General features: G+C 47.0%; 1 protein-coding gene across 4 annotated transcripts in view; it reads right to left on the minus strand.

The window, feature by feature from the left end:
- HDAC3 (histone deacetylase 3) overlaps positions 1-22,148 on the minus strand; it is a 204,751-nt gene that overhangs the window by 73,374 nt on the left and 109,229 nt on the right. For all 4 annotated transcript variants that reach the window (XM_075673403.1, XM_075673404.1, XM_075673402.1 and 1 more), the window contains one exon: positions 3,126-3,293. In XM_075673403.1, coding sequence (XP_075529518.1) covers positions 3,126-3,293 — 168 coding nt within the window. The remainder of the gene's footprint in view (positions 1-3,125; positions 3,294-22,148) is intronic.

Here is a 22,148-nt window from a genome sequence, read left to right on the forward strand (position 1 = left end):
GCGAATATAAAGGATCCTTCAGGACGATTGGCGCGGTGGAGCCTCAGACTACAAGAATACGACATCACTGTAACCTACAAGTCCGGACGAAAACACTCCGATGCCGATTGCCTATCACGCACCCCCATTGACCTGCCGCTGCAAGATGACGAGAATTACGACGCATTCCTTGGAATGATAAGCGCGGAAGACTTCGCTGAACAGGGACGGGCAGACTCAGAGCTAAAAGGCCTCGTCGAATATTTGGGAGGGCACACCGACGTTGTCCCCAGGGCATTTAAGCGCGGATTATCTCCCTTTACGCTTGAAAACAATCTACTCGTGAAGAAGAACTTCTCACCAGTCCGCGCCAACTACCTTCTTGTTGTTCCGTCGGCACTGCGTCCAGACGTACTGCGCGCCCTACATGATGATCTGACCGCTGGACACCTCGGATTTTCCTGGACACTATCGAGGATACAAGAAAAGTATTATTGGCTGCGCCTGACCGCCGACGTCGCCTATTATGTCAGAACATGCGGAGACTGTCAGCGACGGAAGACACCGACGACAAGGCCAGTCGGACTACTACAGCCAATCGAGCCTCCTTGCCGACCATTCCAGCAGATCGGGATGGACTTGCTGGGACCCTTTCCGACGTCAATAACCGGAAATAAGGGGATCGTCGTGGCGACGGACTACCTCACCCGCTTCGCTGAAACAAAAGCACTGCCGAAAGGTAGCGCAGCCGAAGTGGCGAAATTTTTTGTCAAGAACATCCTGCTGCGACATGGTGCTCCAGAAGTCCTCATCACCGACAAAGGAACGGCTTTTACAGCAGAGCTCATGCAAGCCATTCTGCAATACAGCCAGACAAGTCACAGGAGGACAACTGCCTACCATCCGCAGACGAATGGTCTTACGGAGCGCCTGAATAAAACCCTTGCCGACATGCTAGCAATGTACGTCGACGTCGAACACAAGACCTGGGATGCAGTCCTGCCGTACGTAACATTCGCTTACAACACGGCGGTGCAAGAAACAACACAGATCGCGCCATTCAAGCTAGTGTACGGCAGGAACCCGACGATGACGCTCGACACCATGCTGCCGCACATCTCTGACGAGGAGAACCTTGATGTCGCTACCTATCTCCAGCGCGCCGAAGAAGCCCGACAGCTCACCCGCCTGCGGATCAAGAACCAGCAGAGGACCGACAGCCGACACTACAACCTCCGACGACGCTTCGTCAAGTACTAGCCTGGCGACCGTGTTTGAGTATGGACCCCTATACGCCGACGAGGACTGAGCGAGAAGCTTTCGCGTCGCTATTTCGGACCGTACAAGATCATCCGACGTATTGGCGCACTGGACTATGAGGTCGTGCCAGACGGCATTTCGCTATCACAGCGGCGCCGCTCACAACCTGAAATAGTCCATGTTGTGCGACTCAAGCCGTACTACCAGCGTTAATGAACTTTGGGGCTTCGCGTAACTGACCTTTGGACTTTGTTTATTTTCATTGTTTTGTTACTTATGTTTATTAAGTGTCCTTTCGTGTTTCGCTCTCTTATATTTGTAGCATCGGGACGATGCTATTTAAGAGGGGGGTATTGACACGTGTACTTATCTTTATCGGGCAACCATGTTTCGCCGCCTAACAAATGTAATCGCACAGCGTGGTACGTGCCTGCATGTATCCGAAGTTTCTGGAAAGTTATCGATGCTTCTATCCACTGTCTGTTGTCGCCGAACCTTATGTTATCTGATTTCATCACCTGACGCGAATGGTGTAGAACTTTGTGGAAGGCACGCAGGTCCCAGCGATTAGTCTGGAACATTCGACGACTGCTGTATAAAAGCCGACGAGCTCGACCCGCTGGTCAAATTTTAGACGATCGCCGACCGTGTTCGCCGCTATCGTTGTGTTATAAGTGTAGCCTGTTTTTGTGGGCGCAGGTTCGCCCAATAAAAGTTAGTTTTGTCTTTCACAGTATTACTACTGTGTTTTTCAACGTCACCACCACGTGACAATATACAAAATGTTTTGCCATCTAATAGCACTACCTCAAAAAAAATCTAAATTTTTCATCGAACAGGTATTTCAATACAAAAAATTAACTGCAAGAACTACAGTTGGGTGTGCTGGGCTGCGGCTGCCAGTGTTCCGGGCTGGTTTTGTCGTCGTCGCTCTCAAAGTCCAAGTTCGACGAAAAGGCAGCATCCTCAGAATAGCTGCCGCTCGAGCCATCGATAAAATGAGCCTCAGACGCAGCGGAATCACGAGATCTGCGATCTTTCGACGAGTGCGCATGCTCCCGGAGGCAGCCATTTTTGCTTCCTACTTTGACGATCGTGAAACTTCGGAGTGGGTTCGAAAAATTTCCACCTCTTGGGAAAAAATAGAACTGCTTAGAAGACAAAAATATAGCTCTCCTCCTTCGTGCAAGATGGCGAAGTGTGTCCATGAGCGGCGTGGAAAGTGTAGAAAGCAGTGTTTCAAACATTCGATAGCAGGCCGCCATTTTTGTTTGCTACTTTGACATTTGCTAAACTTCAAAGCATGTTTAAATATCACCACCTGGTGGGAAGAAAAGCAAACTGCTTAGAAAATAAAAATATAGTCTTCTTCTTCACGTCCAATAGGGCAGCGTGTCCATGAGCAGCGCGGAAGGTCCCGAAAGCAGTGTTTCAAACTATCATTAGTGGGCTAACGATGCACAATGGGCGCAGTACGGAAAGAGATAAGATGGTATCAAGATGGAGACTTTGCACCAACGAAAAGCCACACAAGCTGCGATGCAATGGCACTTCCAAATTGCCCTACTTTTGCCCATAGGAAAAGTATGATTTTCTCAACTTTTACTTCACATTTATTTTTAGTGTTCACTCATGTTTTAAGGAAAAACTGGGGATAGCAAAACGAAAAAACAAATTTGACTATATCAGCCTATGTAGTTGACCCTAAGACGGGTGGAGCCGAGGGAAACATTCCTCACACCCTGCAGTTAGGACAGTTTCACTTCAGGAGCTCTGATGATGTGCTCACACTATGCCTGTGATTCATAAACTGTACTAAATGAAACAAATCAGCAAAATATATATATTTTTAAATGTTATCATTCGTGGTTCAAAACAACACTCACCTGAAAGTAGCTGGCATCGTCAATGCCTTCCTTGAGGGGGACATTGACCGAGTAGTAGCGGCCACTCTCGGCGCCAAGCTCGTACATGTCGCCAGTGCCGGGAAAGAAGTAGTTGCCGTACTTGTGGAAAGACACCGTCATCACACGGTCTGTCAGGTAGAAAGCTTCCTGCAGAAGCAAATAAATGCAAATGTGAATGATGATCTTAAAGGGCCCCTGAAACAGCTCGGACAAATTTTGTATACGCGTAGGGTACAGCTTAAGTAGAACATTCGCACCACAATTAAATGAAGCGTTACATATTAATGGAGCTACAAACGATTACAAGTTACCCTCCTCCCTAGCCATGCTTTTCCTCCTCAACTTGTTCATGGAGCGATTGGGGCTAAGCTCCACCTTCCCTGGTTCTGCGTCACGATGTGACATCACATCGTCCACTTCCGGTTGTTTTGGAGCCCGCCCCTGCTCGCCCACGCCCGCGTGAAACCTCTCCACTAGCCACTTGGCCGTCGACCCCAAGCAAGAGCTATCGAAGCAGCATGTGTTGCGAGCATTCTGTCGTGCTGAACGTGTCTGGTTTTCCGGTAACCAAACACTAGCTGAACGTTTCAATGGAACGTTGGAGGCATAAGCTCAAGCTGATGAAGGAACTTTAGCGTAGACGTACGTGAGCTGCCTGATCGGTCTCCACGGTCCAGCCACCTGTTGGCGCTGAGCTTAACCAGCCAAAGAAAGAGCTAATATTGCTCTAAAGGTAAAATATTTTAAACATTTACAATAACAAAGTGTTAACGATTACACTCCTGTGAAAAATTTACACCAGCAGCAAAGAAGAATAAATTTTGTTACTGCTACTGTGTCTGGTTGAGCTCTATGCCTCCAGGTGGCTGCACCATGCAGACCAATCACATTTGCGCTTCTGTTCATATTATGAAACGACACGCAAGGAAACACGGCCAAGCCCTGTCCCCTTGCGCTTGCGTTTACCCTAATACCGGACTCACGAAACTCTATTGCGTTAGTAAACTTCCAGTGTAAAGTGACGGCCGCAATCGCGCAAATCCTGGCGCCGATTGGATAGCGGCAGTCCGATGCGCTGCAGCCAGTCCGCTTGTCTGCTGGCTTGCAGAGGGACACGATGTCGGAGCTTGACATATTGCCAGTCGCTAAGTTTGCAGTCCACAACACAACAAAGTGGAATCAGCGCTCGCAAAAAGACAGACGGAGGCTGACAGCGGAGCTCTTGTCAGAGACAAAGCACATTGCAACACAAGCAGACGACGCTGTGTGCCGGAAGTGCTTAAGTGTACTGAAAAATTGTTCTTGTGCATTCCCTTTATGTTACTTTCTTTTTATAAAAACAAATTAACTAACATTCCAACTATTACGAACATCATTTGTTTACCATAAAGTTGGAAAAATTATCGATCACGCGCCCTGGTCAGCCAATCGGATAGCTCACCCCACTAAAGTCATATGGGTAGGGGCGGCTTAAAATTCTGCGGCGCAGTGTGCTGCGATCGGCAGCGATAAGCATTTTTAAAACCTTATAATAAATTACACTCTTTACGCGGAGCACTTAGATGCATCAATTAATGATCAGAAGGACCTACTCTAACGACTCAGTAAGTTTGTAGAAAATCGTCAAAATCGTTTCAGGGTCCCTTTAAAGCTGCCCCACACTAGCAAAATGTTCAATGCTAATTTTTTCATGACTGCTAATGATGATTTCTTTCATGCTTCATAAAAATGACATTGTGTATGTCTTGTTTCAAGAATTGTAGCCCCTGCTATGATGCCTACAACTAGGTGAAACAGGTACCGAAAAATGAATAAAAGAAAAGTCCTCTCGAAGGCAAGAAACTCATGACAGATAACTTTCTTGTGAAAAAAGAACACAGCTGCAGGTGCTGCCTGCTCTTGAGAAGCCTTCACACAGGTGCTGCATGGACGAAAAAACTGTTTTAGTCATACGTGCACGATGTCCCCCAAGCACGTGAGCAGAGCTTGCCTCTGGATTGCTCAATCAGTGGGAACTGGTCACAAGTGGCTCCTGCATTTAGTGTTTGACACACTCAAGCCATTTTCAAATGGCATTGATATTTCTGTCACCGGTAGGGTGGTTCAATTGGCTTATAAGCATGAATAATTCTAAATTGCCAATAAACGAGTTAACGAAACCAAAACGAGTAGCTGCTTCGTGTGACGTCGCGATGAGTCAATGACATCAGATCCTACACTGTCGTAATGTAAACACAAAGAATGTGTGCTAAACACACAATACACTTTGTGCTAACACCAAGAAGGTAAACCTGACAATGTCTTCCAACGACACAGGGAGTTTTTCCAATCCTTTTGAACTAGGCAGCGGCAATTTCAGCACCGATAGTTGCACGAGATAGGCTGCCCTCACCGGCTATTTGAATGGGAATGATGAAGTGCAAAGTGAAATGCGTGCTCTCCAATTGTCAACCATTTATAGAAGAACATTGTTTTGCCAAGGCCTCGCTTGTTAACTTCGGGACGTATATCCGGTGGAGGTGCCAGGTGCATGATACGATCGCCGAAAATGCAGCCCACTCTTGACTCGATGCCAGAGAGTAGTCTGACAGAGTTCACCCCTGTGCACGTACGTACCAGCCATAGTCTTCACGAGCTCCAGCCACAGCACAGCCAGGCAAGAATTCAAGCTCCTAATGAGATTTAGAAGCGTAGACTGTTGGGCCAGTTGGTGCATCATCTATATCTTTGAACCCGATTCTACCAGGACAATGCATCAACCATCTACTACTGCAATTGCTGCGCTGGCGCAGATCCTTCCGCATAAGCCGCAGACATCCAATGTGTTCCACGGAGGTGCTGTTGAAGATATCGAAGACTGGCTCAACCATTTCGAAAAGGGTCGCCGAATTCAACAGTTGGTTCAAAAAGCGCAAGCTGCATAATGTGTACTTCGCTCTTGGAGATTCTGCAGACGTAGTTCTCGAACCACAAGGTGACATTGACATCATGGGACCAATTTCATTAGCAGTTAATTGCTGCACTCACCAGCGTGGACAAAAAGGAGAAAGCAGAGTTGGCGATCCAGGCAAGAATTCAAGCTCCTAATGAGATTCAGAAGCGTAGACTGTTGGGCCAGTTGGTGCATCATCTATGTCGTTGCATGGAAATACGGGTGGGAGGAAACGGAGCAAACAGGACAGACGCTCATTTACAATTGAAGTGTAATTAATTGATTGATTGATGATTGATGTTTAATGGCACAAGGGCCACGTATGGATAACGAGCACCATGTCCTTGGTGATGAGTTCGCAGTGTAATTATGAGTTCTATGAACTTGGTGTGACTTGGCTGTAAAGGGGCCTGAAAAATAGTCATGCTAAAGTGCGTAAAATTTGTATAATAAGATTATGGCGATGACGTATGACGTGTACTATGAACATTTAGATGCATTTAAGAAAAAATAATACGATGTGTAAAAATATATCAGGTCATAGGATATGCTAGAGCACTACTGCCTCCTTAGAGCCCTTCAAACACAAGGGCATGGAGGCATGTGCTATAAAGTACAACTATCCCAGCGGCATCCTCTAAAGAGAGGAAGCGCTACGAATGCATGGGACTAATAACATGTAAGACCACATCTCTTAGGAAACCTAGGACTGTGTCTGTATTAAAAAGCGGTTCTGGACCAAGGAACATTACAGGATGAACAGGAATGTGCTGCCTGTATGCTAAGGAAAAATGTCTCATTCTTTCAGATTCGGCTTCCCGACACTCCAGGAGGACGTGGAGCACAGTGAGCCTCTCCCTGCATCTACCACAGGTTGGAGGCTCACTTCCAGTAAGCAGATAACTATGGGTGTCAAATGTGTGTCCTATTCTGAGGCGACAGAATAGGACATCTGTTCGCCGAGATTTTGTTGGGGAGGGCCAAAAACCTAATTGGGGCTTTATAACGTGCAGTTTGTTATTTGTTTGCGCGTCCCACATACACTGCCAGTGATTTCGCAGTTTATTTCGTAAGAAAGGCCTCAGATCTGTGACAGGCACATCAGCGGTAGGGTTACCAGCTTGCGATGTGATTGACGTGGACCTCTCGTCCGCGAGAATGTTACCTTAGATTCCCCTATGGCCAGGGACCCAGGATATTATGATATTCTGGTTAGATGAGTACGCTTTACACAATACCGAATACAGTTCATTGAATACGGGATCTTTATGTTTGTAGAGTGACATTAAGGCCTTCGCGACGCTTAGAGAGTCTGTATAGATCGCTACTTTTGGAAGTTTTGATCTTCTTATATACTTCACAGCAGAGAGTAATGCATAGGCCTTGGCCATATAGATGCTTGTTTCCGGATGCAGTACATCGGATTCCGAGAAGGATGGGCCGACGGCTGCAAAGGATACCCCGGCATTTGACTTCGAAGCGTCTGTGTAGAACTCTGCGCAGGGAAGTTTAATTAAAGGTTTTCCAGTAAGCGAAGGACCGCACATGCGCTATCAAAAGGCTGATACAAAGTTCATGCATAATCCCACGTAAAAATTGTAAAAAATGTGAACACCTAAGAAGATTTTCTTTATCCGTCAAGGCAACTGATGGGACAGTGACACATGTGGCAGATTGTGCGTATATCTGGCCAGCCTCAATAATTTCTCTCGCCAGTCTGTCATTAGACTTATTTCAAATGGCTGCATTTCTATATAGCGGAGTGCAACTGCAATTTTTTATGTGTGCACGTAGGTGAGTACCATTCACAACAGTATTTAAAGATGCCGAGTGCTCGCTGAGTTTATACATCGACCTGTTTGGTCAATGTAAACTTTGCCACAGCGAAGCAGAATCTGTTAAACGATCCCAGTGGCGCAAGTCAAAAAGGGGTTTACGTGTCTCTTCTCGCATGCTTTTTTTTTTTCACTTTTCACTCCAGTCATGTATTAGAGAGCACACCCTCGCGAGCTTACAGGGAAGGCTGTGAAAACTGCGTCGCCCTCATGCTTGCATCCTACCTTCTTCAGGTTGTGCGAAACTGCATGTATGTAAGGCGTCAGCACAACCATTTTTTGGTTTCCACTTATTCTGTATGGTTGCAGTGAGTGCCATTTTGAGCTTCTTTAAAAGCAAACCTCCTATGGCCACTAACAGAATGGAGGGGAAAGCCCAGCTTTCGAGATGTGACACAAAGGCAAACCACAAAGAAGTCGGTTTCGAGAGGGGAAGATGTCATTACAGAAAGCAGTAATAGCAAAAAAAGAGTAGTGGCTATTCCGTATATTCATTCAGTGTTGCACAGGCTTAAAAAAGTTGCAAGTAGATATGATGTTAATGTTGCTTTCACTGCTCCCAATAAGCTAGGTAAGAAATGCGCTGCTGTACAGAGAAAAAAGGAGCAGGTAAAAGGCAAAAAACAAACAGATATTTGTCCAGTGAAGCACAATAGGAACAACAGTTTTACTGACTGTCGTATGGGTGTGCTTTATAAAATTCCCCTTAGCTGTGGCCAGTTCTACATAGGGCAAATGGGACGGTGTATCAATCAGTGGCTAATGGAACATAAAAGGTCGTTAACCGGTGGATTGCCTTCTAATCTTTCACTACATTGCCAAGACTGTAACTGCACGCCAGAGTTAGATGAATGCGCTATATTGTACAGGCATAAGAATGAAGATACGTGTCTTATGGTAGAGGCATGGCATATCTATAATGGTGGAAGTGCGTGCGTGAGTCAGCCTTCGATTACATAAGGAAGAGATTAATTGCCTTAACAGTTATCTCTCATGTAGACCAGCACGTGTACCCGACTGACACGTGGTGTTACCATTCCTGAGCTTGCGCAGGTGAGTTTTTTGTCCTCTTTCTTTTTTCGCCTCAGTGCTCCCTTCAGTTGAACACGCCGAGAAATGCCGACAACCGGCCCGTTCTTTGACGTCTGCTCAACAGTGCTGCCCAAAAGAGCGTCATGACTTCAATCCTCCCGCTAACCCCTTTCCCGTCGACACACTCGTGTGGCTTTAAGTCCCGCCTGTCGCTGCTCCTGGCGTTTCGTCCAAGCTTCTCCTGAAGTACCACGGGCCCTACTGCGTGGTTGCACATAACTAGTTAACTACGTGGTCGAACCCATATCGCCATCTCACAATCTGAGTCGTCGGGGGCGAAAGACTGCGCACATTGACCAGCTGAAGCAGTATTACGATCCGCCCACCTCTTCCTAGGTCGCCAGGATGGCTACTCTTCAATTCCGGGGGTGATTGTGACGAAGAAGATCGGCAGGCTGAAAAGCACCATTGCCATAGCGTGGCTCGTACCCAGTTCGTTCGCTGGCTGTGCCCTACCCGCTGGTGCTGAGTTTGTCGCTGCTGCTGTACCAGCCAAATAAACCCCCCTTACACCTCACCCAATCTGCTCTTTTCTTATCCCTTAACATTACACCCATCATTCTTCTTCCCATAGCTCGTTGCGACGTCCTCAATTTAAGCAGAACCCTTTTCGTAAGCCTCCAGGTTTCTGCCCCGTACGTGAGTACTGGTAAGACACAGCTGTTATATACTTTTCTCTTGAGGGATAACGGCAACCTGCTGTTCATGATCTGAGGATGCCTGCCAAACGCACCCCAGCCCATTCTTTTTCTTTTGATTATTTCAGTTTCCTGATCCAAATCCATGGTCACTACCTGCCCTAAGTAGATGTATTACCTTACCACTTCTAGTGCCTCGCTACCTATCGTAAACTGCTGTTCTCTTCCAAGACTGTTAAACATTACTTTAGTTTTCTACAGATTAATTTTTAGACCCACACTTCTGCTTTTCCTCTCCAGGTCAGTGAGCATGCGTTGCAATTGGTCCCCTGAGTTACTAAGCAAGGCAATATCATCAGCAAATCGCAAGTTACTAAGGTATTCTTCTTTTGAACTTTTGAGGGTCAATGACAAAAATATACGGCGCCACGAACAAGTCCAAAAATGGTCGATGCCGTATATTTACGGTGCCGTCTGTACAATTAAAAAGCGTGCCAATTTCCAAACTTTCTTTTTCTTTCATGTGCTGGTACTATGCGGGAATACAGGGAATTTTTTTCGCGTGCCTCTCACTCTCGGTTTTCGTTGCATGGTTTGTTTTAGAGCTAGTTTGCTCCCACGCGTCTATATAGTACAGCTCGCTCATTGGAGCACGCACGAGTGGCGGTTTGGGTTGTTTTCACGGGTGGTTTCGGCTTCTTGCGCTTGCAAAACTGATGGCTATCTCGTTGCTAATCGCTCAAAGGGCGACCGCTTGTTTTTCGCTCGTTTAGTGCTCAAAGGGGTGCGCATAGGAAGGACGCCACCATGCATGCGTTTCTATTTCTTTTCTTTTTTTTTGAAAACTTGCAATAACTTATTGCCCTAGCATGAATTAGAATTATGCTAGCGTTCTTCCAAGAGCGTACCGGAATCTTGGAAGAACGCTAACATAATCCTAATTCATAAAAAACGGGATGCCAAAGAATTGAAAAATTATAGACCGATCAGCTTACTGTCCATTGCCTACAAAGTATTTACTAAGGTTATTGCAAATAGAATCAGGAACACCTTAGACGGTGGCGGTGGAGCTGCTATAGATATCTTTCAGTATTTTTACATACGGCTCGTCTAGACCCCGATTCCGTAATGCCTCCATGACTGCTGAGGTTTCGACTCAATCAAACGCTTTCTCGTAATCAATGAAAGCTATATATAAGGGTTGGTTATATTCCGCACATTTCTCTATCACCTGATTGACAGTGTGAATGTGGCCTATTGTTGAGTAGCCTTTACGAAATCCTGCCTGGTCCTTTGGTTGACAGAAGTCTAAGGTGTTCCCGATTCTATTTGCGATTACCTAGGTAAATACTTTGTAGGCAACGGACAGTAAGCTGATCGGTCTATAATTTTTCAAGTCTTTGGCGTACCCTTTCTTATGGATTAGGATTATGTTAGCGTTCTTCCAAGATTCTGTTATGCTCGAAGTCATGAGGCATTGTGTATACAGGGTGGCCAGTTTTTCTAGAACAATCTGCCCACCATTCTTCGGTTGAATTAGGTGCTGATAATTACAGAACAGGTAGTTTATGAGACATACAACCCAAAAGTAGTGTTTTTCAAAACTCGACTTTTTCGTGATTTTTTGGTTTTCGAGGGTCGTGTCCACCCTTAAGGACCGCACAAAGAGCGATGGAACGAAGATTGCTAGGCATAACATTAATGAGACAGAAAGAGAGCGGTTTGGATCAAAGAGGAAATTAGAAGATATTCTAATTGACATCAAGAGAAAAAATGGAGCTGGGCAGATCATGTAATGCGCCGGTAAGACAACCATTGGACCATTAGGGTTACAGAATGGGTACCAAGAGAAGGGAAACAGCAATCAAGGACGACAGAAGACTAGGTGGGGTGATGAAATTAGGAAATTCGTGGGCGCTAGTTGGAATCGGTTGGCGCAGGACATGAGTAATTGGAGATCGCCTTCGTCCTGCAGTGGACATAAAACAGGCTGATGATGATGATGACAGCAAAAACTCATTAATTTATAATTTGTTAATTCGAAATTTTGGATAATTCAAAGTAGCCACCCTCCGTCCAACAATATATTGAAAGCAATATGTAATGCATCCCGCTAATTCACACTGAAATCCACACCACCACCGATAGTTCGAACTCCGCATCATCGTGGATGGGGAGAGTGCTAGCTTGCAGGAGCTCATTGGCGATGCTGGTGTCGACGCGCAGACCGCGCAGATTTGCTCTTTCTATCTGTGTTTCTTTGTTCAGGCTTGACTGGAGAGAGATGCGTTTATGCTCGGCTAGGCACGGCTAACGGCTCTCTTGCATGTCGGTTCCCTCCTTGTCTCATGACCTTCAGGTTAAAAATGCAGATGCAGCATTGCGTTTTTCTTCGTCCTTTATTTATTTATTTCTAAACGTGACATATTGGAGGCTATGCATTTTCTCTACGAAGTGTTCTGCCGAGAAGGGGCACCAGGTATTGTCTAAAACATGGTGGCCAGTTTTTTGTAGCTTCGACGGGGCAGCCGGACGAAAGGTTTACGGCATGGGCCTAAACGGCCGGGGCGCGCAGCGCCGCAGGAAAGAGCCAGACTGCTTCAGTCGGGGACCAGACAAAGAATCCTCTTTTATTTCTGCGAGGGGAAACAGGATGCAACTTACAGCGTTTGGCGCTGAGTGGCGCACTGACGTAAACAGCCCAAAACCGAAACCAGAAGCTAACACAGGATACCACATCACCTCTTCCTTAAAGGGAAGCTGAAACGGTTTTCAATTTCCATGAATTGCTGGGATTGGGAAGAACAGACCTAATAATTTACGGTTCCTAATTTTTTTTCTTCGTTTTGTCAATATAAGGGGCGGAAATCGCTTTCTAAATCACCCCCCCGGACACGCCCCCATCGCTTCCCAGAGCGCCGGGTGAGGTGGTTGCCAGAGGAAAGAACCGGCGAGAGTGACGTCATTCGCGGCTACCGAGCTGCCGGACCGGCGTGCTGATATATATTGGCATGCCTCTTTCCGTCCTGCGCTTTACTGAACGACGCTACGAGAGATCTGCCGCCGCCGCCGCCGCTCACGTTTTTTTTCTTTTGCGATTTTCGTAAAATCTTTCGTGAAGCTGCCTGTCGCGGCAAGTTCACGTGCATGCTCGTGCGAGCAAACGCCGCTGGCGCGCTGCGAAGCACAGACGGAAACGCACGCAGTAATAAATTTTGGTGACCGGACTTCGTGCGTAGCTTCCACAGCGTTGCACCTGAGGTATGAAATGGAGTATAGGCTTGCCTAGTGACATTCGACGTACGGTTGCAGTTATAGTGTTTACCACACGGCGGTGCTAAAACTGCCTAATATCTTTATGTCAACACTAGCATGGAGCACGCATACCGATTCTTGATGGAGCCCCAATCGCAAAGTCGTCGAATCATAGTATGAATATTGCACATATAATACCTCTGGCCATCTCTGGATGTGTATGATAAGCAACTTCCGTGACTGTACCTCGCAGCACTGCATGCGCGCGGTTTGAAACGCGGCACTTATGTTCGCGATCGTGTATCAACATTAAAAAAACCACGGGACTTTAGACAAGCAGCGGCAAGGGGCTTGACATCGCGGAATTGCACCCGTGTTTACAATCTAATGCGAAGTTAGTGCTTCGGCATTCTTCCAGCAGCAAGTTCCCAGTGACACTTTAGCGCATTTTTTCTCCCGTTATTAGAACGTGCAGCTACATGAAAAAAAAAAAACATACGTACCATCTAAGATTTCCAACGCGCGAGAAAGTGCACAAATAGCTCTCGCTGTTGGCACACTCAACATCGTCGTTGCCACCGTTACCGCCATTGCCGCCATCGTTTTCCGTATCGGCTGTTGGTTAGAACATGTACGGCGAAAATACAAGCTGTCAGAGACAGCGAGAACGTTCCATAATGCTTACAACTCCTCTATGAAGCCAGAACAGAACAGCGTGCTACGCTCTGAAACGGCGGCATGCGGCGGCGCCGACCGGCGACTGCCGCGATTGACGTCACAGCGGCCCCGACCAATCACGGGCAACAGCGGCGTTCGCGCGATGCCCTGAGGCGCTGGTGCGCGTTTTCTTGAAAAAACAGCCGCTTGCGTTAGTTTCCGCCCTTCTTGAACAAGATATTCGTGTTCAGGGGACTCAAAACTGTAGAATGCCGCAGAGAACTCATTTTTTTCGAAAAGTGTTTCAGCTTCCCTTTAAAGGAAGATGCGCTACTCGCTCTCCTCGCAACCAAAGTAAGTCGTGAGTCACAGAAGAACAAATGTTAGCACTGTAACACACGTGTTTAGTGATGACATCTTTACACAATAGAAGATGACATCTTTGGTTTCCCCATTTTAAGAAAAACACACATGAAAACTGAAAATGAACATGATTGCACTCCAGTTCTGCGGAGTTTCAGTACCCGTCTTGGGAAGGCGATGAGATGCAGCCTTGCACACATTGATCACACATAAAAAAAATTCACAGAGTACAAAAATAGACAGTGCAAACACCTGTGTGCCCTCTGGCACAGAACTGATGGGTGGCTCATTCGCCCTGAGGCTGACTCAAGGCAGCTCTGTGGCTGTAGTGAATTGAACATTGCTTGTAAAAGCACTTTACACTCCAAGTTGTGATAGTCCCCCCATAAGAATGCTAACAACCTAAGTGTTGAAAATGTTGAAAAAAACTTTTTGGCATGAGAGGCCAATTCGTATGGTGGTCAGCACCGTAGTAATGATGTGCGTACTGCACGATTACGCTACAAGAAACGTAATGTATCCCCTACACCAGTAGTAACTGGAAGAAAAGGTGGGAGACAATCATCAAGGAAAGGGTAGTCACTGGAGTGACTCTTTTCAGTGAATTTTCTAAGAAAATCCTGTAGTGCAGGGCATTTCACAAGTTTGGATGCATTCCATCGTTTGCCATTTTCAAGTGTGTAAGTATTGCGACCTACCCTACGGTAAATCTTAAATGGTCCCGAGTATTTAGGATCGGACGTTCTGGAGTTATGTACTCGGAAAAGATCTCCTGGACGAAATTGAGGGCATTTTTATGCACAACGAAGGTCCACGTACGTCTTAACACTTTTGGCGTAAGAGCCGAATTCGCATGCAATCACTTCCTTAAAGGGGTTGGGACACCAAATTTTGAGGCTATAAAAAGCATGTTGTAGGCTGCTTCCGTATGCAAGGACACCCAGAACAAAGTATTGGACGCTGCAAACATTTTAAAATGATTTTAATTCAGCTCCAAAAAGTCATTAAAAACTCCTCCTCGTAGTCGAGACCCACTGCTAGCGCGGCAGTTACTACGTCACAGAGGAGGAACGAAAATATTGACGTCATAGCACACTAGCACAAAAACGTGACGTATGATGAGTAGCGATGAAATGCCGATTACGGAGCCTGCTGAGCCGAGCGACCGAGCATAGCCTCCACTGTGACCGAGCTACAGGCATATAGAAATCCTTTCTTAATGCAAAGAAAGCGTGCAGACACGGAAACAAGAGGAGAGAAGTGGACAACACGAACGCCGCACGGCGGCCCGCGAATGGCAAACTGCGTGCGGCGAGTTGCCGAGCGGACGGACCTACGTTTGAGCCGGCCGACTCCCTTTAGGATATGCGGCGTTCGTGTTTCCGCTTCTCTCTTCGCATAGTCGCATAGTTCGGCTGCTCGGAGCGGTCTCTCGTTCGCTTGGCCTTTCTCAATGTGAGGGCCTATGCACGTTACCGGCACGGAAACTCGCCGCACGCCGTTTGCCGTTCGCGGGCCCCCGTGCGACGGCGGTTTTGCTCGCGAACGGCGAGATTTCCTTGCCGTAGAGGGGATGGGCCCGGGACCCATTTGTGCGGCAGCCGTACGGCGAAGCGGCCAATCAGCGACCAAGGAGTGGTCACTCTGGCACCGAGGGCAGCTTCACCACCTCTGATCGTTCGGCGCCGCCGATATCGTCGCCAAGCCTTTTCCGGTTCACTTCAAAGCTAAAGCGTACGGCGCTTCGGAATGAATCACCGACTCTCACAAGCCGCAATATTTTCTTACAGTTGTTGTCACTCTTCGCAATAATTATAATAATCGCGACATGCACTTCGAATCGCCAGTTGTTGACATCTGCTGGCAGAGCACGCGTATGCGCGAGCAGACGACGCAGCATAGTTTTACGTCACTATTTTTTGTGGCCCACGTGACCAAGCCATGTTGCGTTTCCTCCTCTGTGACGTCATAGCATCCCCCGGAGCCCAGAAACCGAAACCGAAATCGCTCAGTATAATAATGCTATTATTAAATTATTTATCGGATATATATGAATCCCGCTGTGTGTATCGTGCTCCCTGAAGCATGACACAACGTTTGAATCAACAAACGCATGAACGAAAATTGTGATGTCTCCACCCCTTTAATAGTCTGGAAGCTATACACGGTATCCTGATGCCAGACAAACGGTTGTCCTTGCTTTAGCAGTTTCCTAAGCGGCTCTACCAATTCAGCGTACTACGGGACCAGTTTTGCGTACTATCGCGTGACACCAAGAAATGAATGCAGTGACATCTTGTCAGTTGGCTGCGGTGCCTCAAGAACTGACTGAACTTCGTTTTCCAGCAGCGAAATACCGTTTTCAGTGCAGACTTGCTCATGGAGAGCCCGAGGTAGAGGACACAGTTTCGCCGAGACTGGTTGCCTTGAAGCTCGAAGATGAACGTCGTGGCTGAAGTCCTTTACAAGTCCCGATTGTCCTGAGTACGGCTGGGCGAACTCCGAGGGAGCATTATGCGGAAGAGACGGAAACTGAACGCTTGGGTCAGCTGGAACTCCCGATACTTGTTGGCATGCAGCGAAAACAAGCTGTCTATGAGCAGGGGACTGTCGATGCTTTCGGTTCCTTGAACGGCAAACTGAAGCAAAATGTCCTACTTGTCCGCATGCACAGCAGGAAACGTGCTTGGCTGGACAGCCTGGATCAGATGCGATGTGGTGAGGTGACCCACATCGGTAGTAATGGCCCACGATGTCTCGACTAGCTTTGCGGAGTTCTGGACGCGCGCCATGTTGGCCAGCCTCCCCAGGCCGCGACTTTCCGCCATGCCGCCAAGCGCCATCTTGAAGCCGCCGGGTCGAGGGAGAAGGGTGGCGGGAACCACCATCTTGTGTGCCCAGGCGAGGAAGGTGATGGCTGTCGCCGCCATGTTGGCGTTGCGTCGAGACGAGCTGTTGAAGACTTGAAGTTCTTTGTGAACTTGCTGTACGGTTCGTCTGATTTCCTGGGCCTTCTTGAGCGTGAGGGACGATTCTTCATAGAGTAACCTTTCTCGTATTCTTGTTGATGCGACGCCTTGGAGGATTTGGTCGCGAAGGGACTCGTCGTGCGAAGCGCCCAACGCACAAGCAGGCGCTAGCCTTTGTAGCACGGTGACGAAGTCCTGAAAGGTTTCTCCAGGTAGTTGCTTCCTGTCCCAGAAGATAATGCGGTGCACCAGGGGATTGGTGCATTCTTCGTAGTGCTGGTTGAAGATGCGGAGAATGTCTTTAAAAGTAGTACCCGTCTGGTCTGTCTGCGACGCGAGGCCGTAGTAGAGACGCTGCCCCTCGAAGCCTAAGTTACTCAGTAAAATGGCTTTCTTCCTCTCGTCTTGTAGTGCCTCGCCTCTGGTAGCCTCGAGAAACGTGCAAAAGTACCGTTTCCATGTGAGCCACGGTACTGCAGGAGTACCGGGTAGCGGCAGGAGAGGTGGCATGGGGGGTACGAACGCCATGCTGGGCACCGAAAACAAAGGCGGAGGAGTTGCGGTTGACGGAGGAGACGTAGTTGCGGCGTCTTGCATGCCGGAAGCAGGAGGAGGAGCAGAAGTATAACGGCAAGGGCACGTAGGAAGTAGAGTAATGGTTTACCTCGTCGGCAGTTTGTTGTAGCTTCGACGGGGCGGCCGAACGAAAGGTTTACGGCATGAGGCCAAAACGGCCGGGGCGCGCAGCGCCGCAAGAAAGAGCCAGACTGCTTCAGTCGGGAACCAGACAAAGAATCCTCTTTTATTTCTGCGAGGGGAAACAAGAGGCAACTTACAGCATTTGGCGTTGAGCGGCGCCCTGACGTAAACGACCCAAAACTGAAACCAGAAGCCAACACAGGATACCACAGTGGCCATGGCGTTTATCGGAGCTCGCGGCACCAAAAAGCATAGCCTTTGAGAGTCGTGGTTGCTACCCAAAAAAGGAAAGCATTGCTGTGATACATGTTTGGAGGCCACCTATACGTTTAGTGGAGTTCAGCAGCATGCAGTCGGTGCAGCTATAGGGGTACAACGGAGACCAAGATCACAGCAGGTTGTGCGTTTCACGAGTGCATTTTAGAGCACAGCTCCTGTTACTGTGACGAGCGTCGGCGGCACTTCTCCTCTCCTACCTCCTCTTCTCACACTTTCCCCTCCCTTTCGGCGCTGAGCCATGCTCTCTCAAGGGCTGCAGAAGATAGCGCTAAGCTTTACTTTCTCAACACGAACCACTTCTCTCTCGGGCAGTGCAAAGGCGCGTTTATAGTCCGATGTTTTCAGCATGCATCACTAGAGGTCAGTCATGCTATGGCGCTTGCACTGTACCGGCCGAAATGCTACCCCCTTTATACATCGATGCATGCCATCGGCTGCTCTCTTCGAAGTATGCACAGAACGATCCCCAACCCACGCGCCGCTTTGAACGGCTGTTTGCGACCGGTGGCAAAGCTCCAAGGGCACCTTCTTTCTTCGCGCCATGCATTGTCAAGGTGTCTACCAAGTTGACATTTTTAAATTCCCTGAGTTTTCCAGGTTTTCCCAGAGTGCCCTTGCGAAATTCCCTGAGTGATGCAGAACTATGCTTTATGTCAAGATGGGCTGAAACCATATCGCCTGATGCTGTCACTCTTTAGTAACCAGATGAAATAAATTTTAAAAAAAACGACTTAACCCAATTTGAATGCTAAGGAGTACTGTTTATTCCATTCAAAAAGAGTATAGAAGGGAAGGGTTACTAAAATGCACAGCAAATAAAATGCAAATTGCAAATCAAGTCGGACATTCTCAAATACGAATAAAAAGTAGATGCATACAGCGGCAAATATTTTCGAATATGAGCTATTTATATCAACTTATAGCAAGATCAGTGGTATGAGGCCTGAACTGTGTTACAATTGATATTCTCTCTCAAAAGCTCGTAAGTCAACTTCAACTGTCCTGACATACTCTCAACACGCGCACGACGCCTCAGTGTTGTGTTTCACTGCTTTAAAGAGTTTATTTTGGTTTGGATGAGGGACACCTGCATCTCGGCATTAGCTAACACTGTTTTTTGAGCTCAAGCTTCTTCAAAATGGCGGCAGCACGCTTCCTTTCCTGTTCATTCCTCAATGCGTCCGTGCTTTCTGTTCTTGTCCTCCTTCCACCACTTGCTCGCCCCACAGACCATTTGGAGCATCTTCTTGCTCAGTTGCATAGTCCACGTCCGATTTTTCAAACACCCTAGAGACCGCGGAAATGTCCAAAAAATTGGCCAGTTGGAAAAAATAAATGCATGTCATTTACTGCCCTTAAAGGCTCAAACTGCCACAGGCACATTCGAAAACGCTCTGAAGGCCTGTCGGTACATGTACTAGGCATATCGGAGCTCGTACTGTGACAGAAAATGTCGGGTGCACGTGTGTATAATTGAGGAATACATACTGTGTCCCGTGGATAGCCCCTTCCCACGCTTGTTATGCTTCACTGCAATACTTTTGAGTATGCTTCACCAAGTAACATTTTTGTGCAGAGGCAAAGCTGACTTTCGGGAACAGGCATTATGCAACGCACCATGCTTTCCAAGCTTCTAAGCCAATCGCGAGGACCACAAAGGCGGAGTCCGTGTCATTGTTGACAGCACCTAATTCTTTCAATAAAAAACGCAGCACCCAACGGCAAGAAGCTTCATAGCGAACGTCGATGCAGCTAGGCCTAGCGTTGCCGCAGTGGTGGCTAAGGCTGCGAGTGGGATCTGCGTGCGAGAGCGCCGGTTCAAAGCGGCGAGGTAATCAAAATGGCAGCGGTGGTGGCTTTGATCCATGTAGTTTCGAACCTGTGGTCATGGCAAAACGTTCGGAAAATTGGACTGTGAAAAGTTCTTCCGTCCGAAATTTCAGACGTTCTGATACATTGACTCTATGGGGTACGTGGTGGTGCCGCGAAGCCGCCCAAATTATCGGGAATCCGGACAGTCGGTCACTGACTGTACACTGGCAACTCCTACAGCCGACGACAGGGCGTCAAAGACAATTCACAACGATTCCTGTCTGTTACTCAAGCCAGCATTACCGCGGCTTTCGACCCTTTCAATAAAATTAGAGCTAATTTTCCCTGATAGAGGCACAAATTCCCCGAGTTTTCCCTGAGGTTTTCCAGACTACTCAAAATCCCTGAGAATTCCCTGTTTTCCCGGTTGGTAGACACCCTGACAATATTTAGCAGATCTTTGACATGTAATGACAGCGAAAAAAATTAACTTCATTTTCAGAGTGATGGCATTTTTAGAGAAATAACATAAAAAATGTGCAACTGACCTTATCCTGCACTATAAACAATCTAGAACGGATCTAATCACAAATAATTTGTATATTTTCATTATTTTGTAAACGATAGTTTTCCTAAGTTGACACACAAGATTGCTCAATTTGCTGCATGCTCACTACGGTGGCTATATGGGTAGGTGTGCCAACCGGTGTAGTTCACTGCTTCTCCGCATCATTACAGCAGAAATGGCACTACAGTCAGAGGTCTGTCGCGAAGCGCGCATTGTCTGTTACATAGTGTTCTGTTATTGTGCATATGTTATATTTAAAATAATTGGTTTTCGCAGAAGAGACCCGAAAGAAAATGGTTATGTTGAGAGCATGTATGAAAGGGTGATGCTTCTTGCTGCAATGAGTAATTTTCAAAAGCAGCCATTCATATCGTCTGTTGACATGCTGACGGCATGGTGCGCTGCGCTCACAGTCAGGATAGTTTTCTGAGCTTTCGTCATTTCTTTAGACCTTTAAGGAGCGAAGTGAAGACTGCGGGTGATGTTCCAGGGTTCATGCTGGTGTATATGACAAAAATTCAAGGGTTTTCAAGGTTTTTAAGGCTCTGTGTGTGGATTTTCAAGGACCACGTTCTCTGTTAGAAATCTAAATAGACAGATGTTCAGGGGTAGACAGAGGCTCGAAATGATGAGAATGCGCTGAAAAAGGGGATTGTCGCTGCAGCCAATGTTTTAACAAAGAAACTTGTTTTCAGACAAAACTATGGCTCCAGCGATACTTTCATTTTTTTTACCATTATTCATCACCGTTTGTCAGAGTTAAACGCATGAGCCCTTTCACTGTGTTAGAAGATGCAAAGATTTATTTGCTGAAGCAGATCAACTAAGCGACAAACACTGCCTCAGCCCTTAGGTGGCCTCATTTTACTTCTTCTGAATTTCTACGTCAATGTCCAAGATCTCCTGCTGCTTGCTCTTGGCAGCCTTCCTTAGGCTGTTTAACATCATTATCCAAGTCGGGTCACTGGTTGCCTCCGCTTTTTCTGCATATGAGTTTGCTCATGCTGTCAATTCTGCAATAGCTGCTTCCAGTTTCTTTTTCTTCCTTCTGAGAGTTTCAATCTCTTCATCAATGCAGCGTTTCTTTCTTTGTTTCGCACCTTCACGCTCCTGCTTGTTCTGTGTTTCCAAAAAGGCACGGTGTTGGTTCTTCGCAGAAGCCACAGATGCTCTCAATTACTTGGTGATGGGTACATTGAAAATGCCACCTGCTACACATACAGCATCACAGATAATGTGCTGTGAAATGTGAGACACTTCTTTCATGTTCTCTACTGAAACCTGGCGATTCACGCTGAATCCTCTCTCTACACTTGCTTGGCCATGACTAAGTGTAAGAAGCAGTTTTCCAACCCTCCAAGGCTCGGCATATGCTGAGCCAACCTTTAAAAGTTCATAGAAAAATTTGTCAAGTGTATGCAAGGTCCTTTCAAATAGCTGCAACTCATGTTTGCGCTTCTGTAGCAGCTCAATTAAGTATGCAAGCACATAATCTCTTGAATGCTCATGGATTCTCTCTGCTGAAATGAATGCATCCAGAACTTTCTTTAAGCCTTCCACACACTCATCCAGCTTCGATGACATCTGCCTGGGGTCTAGTGAAGAGAGGCCTCTCACAATGGGATATCACCAGGGGGCTCTTCTCCAAGATCTTTATTGTGACACTTAGAAGAAACTCCTTGCACTGCATGCTAAATGCAAATGCAGATTTCACACTTACTGTGTGGCTTTTAAGAAGCTGCTTGGATGTGTGACCAACATCTATCTTCTCGAGTGGCACATGTTTGTTTAAATCTTCAAAGTCAATCTTCAGGAGGCCAGTGATTTTCACTGATGAACAGAGAACAGAACACTTGAGAAACTTTGTTAGCAGTTTTCTGACATTCTCAAGGTCCTTTGCCAA

This window comes from Dermacentor variabilis, chromosome 10 (genome assembly GCF_050947875.1).
Source record: "Dermacentor variabilis isolate Ectoservices chromosome 10, ASM5094787v1, whole genome shotgun sequence".
Taxonomy (NCBI): Eukaryota; Metazoa; Arthropoda; class Arachnida; order Ixodida; family Ixodidae; genus Dermacentor; species Dermacentor variabilis.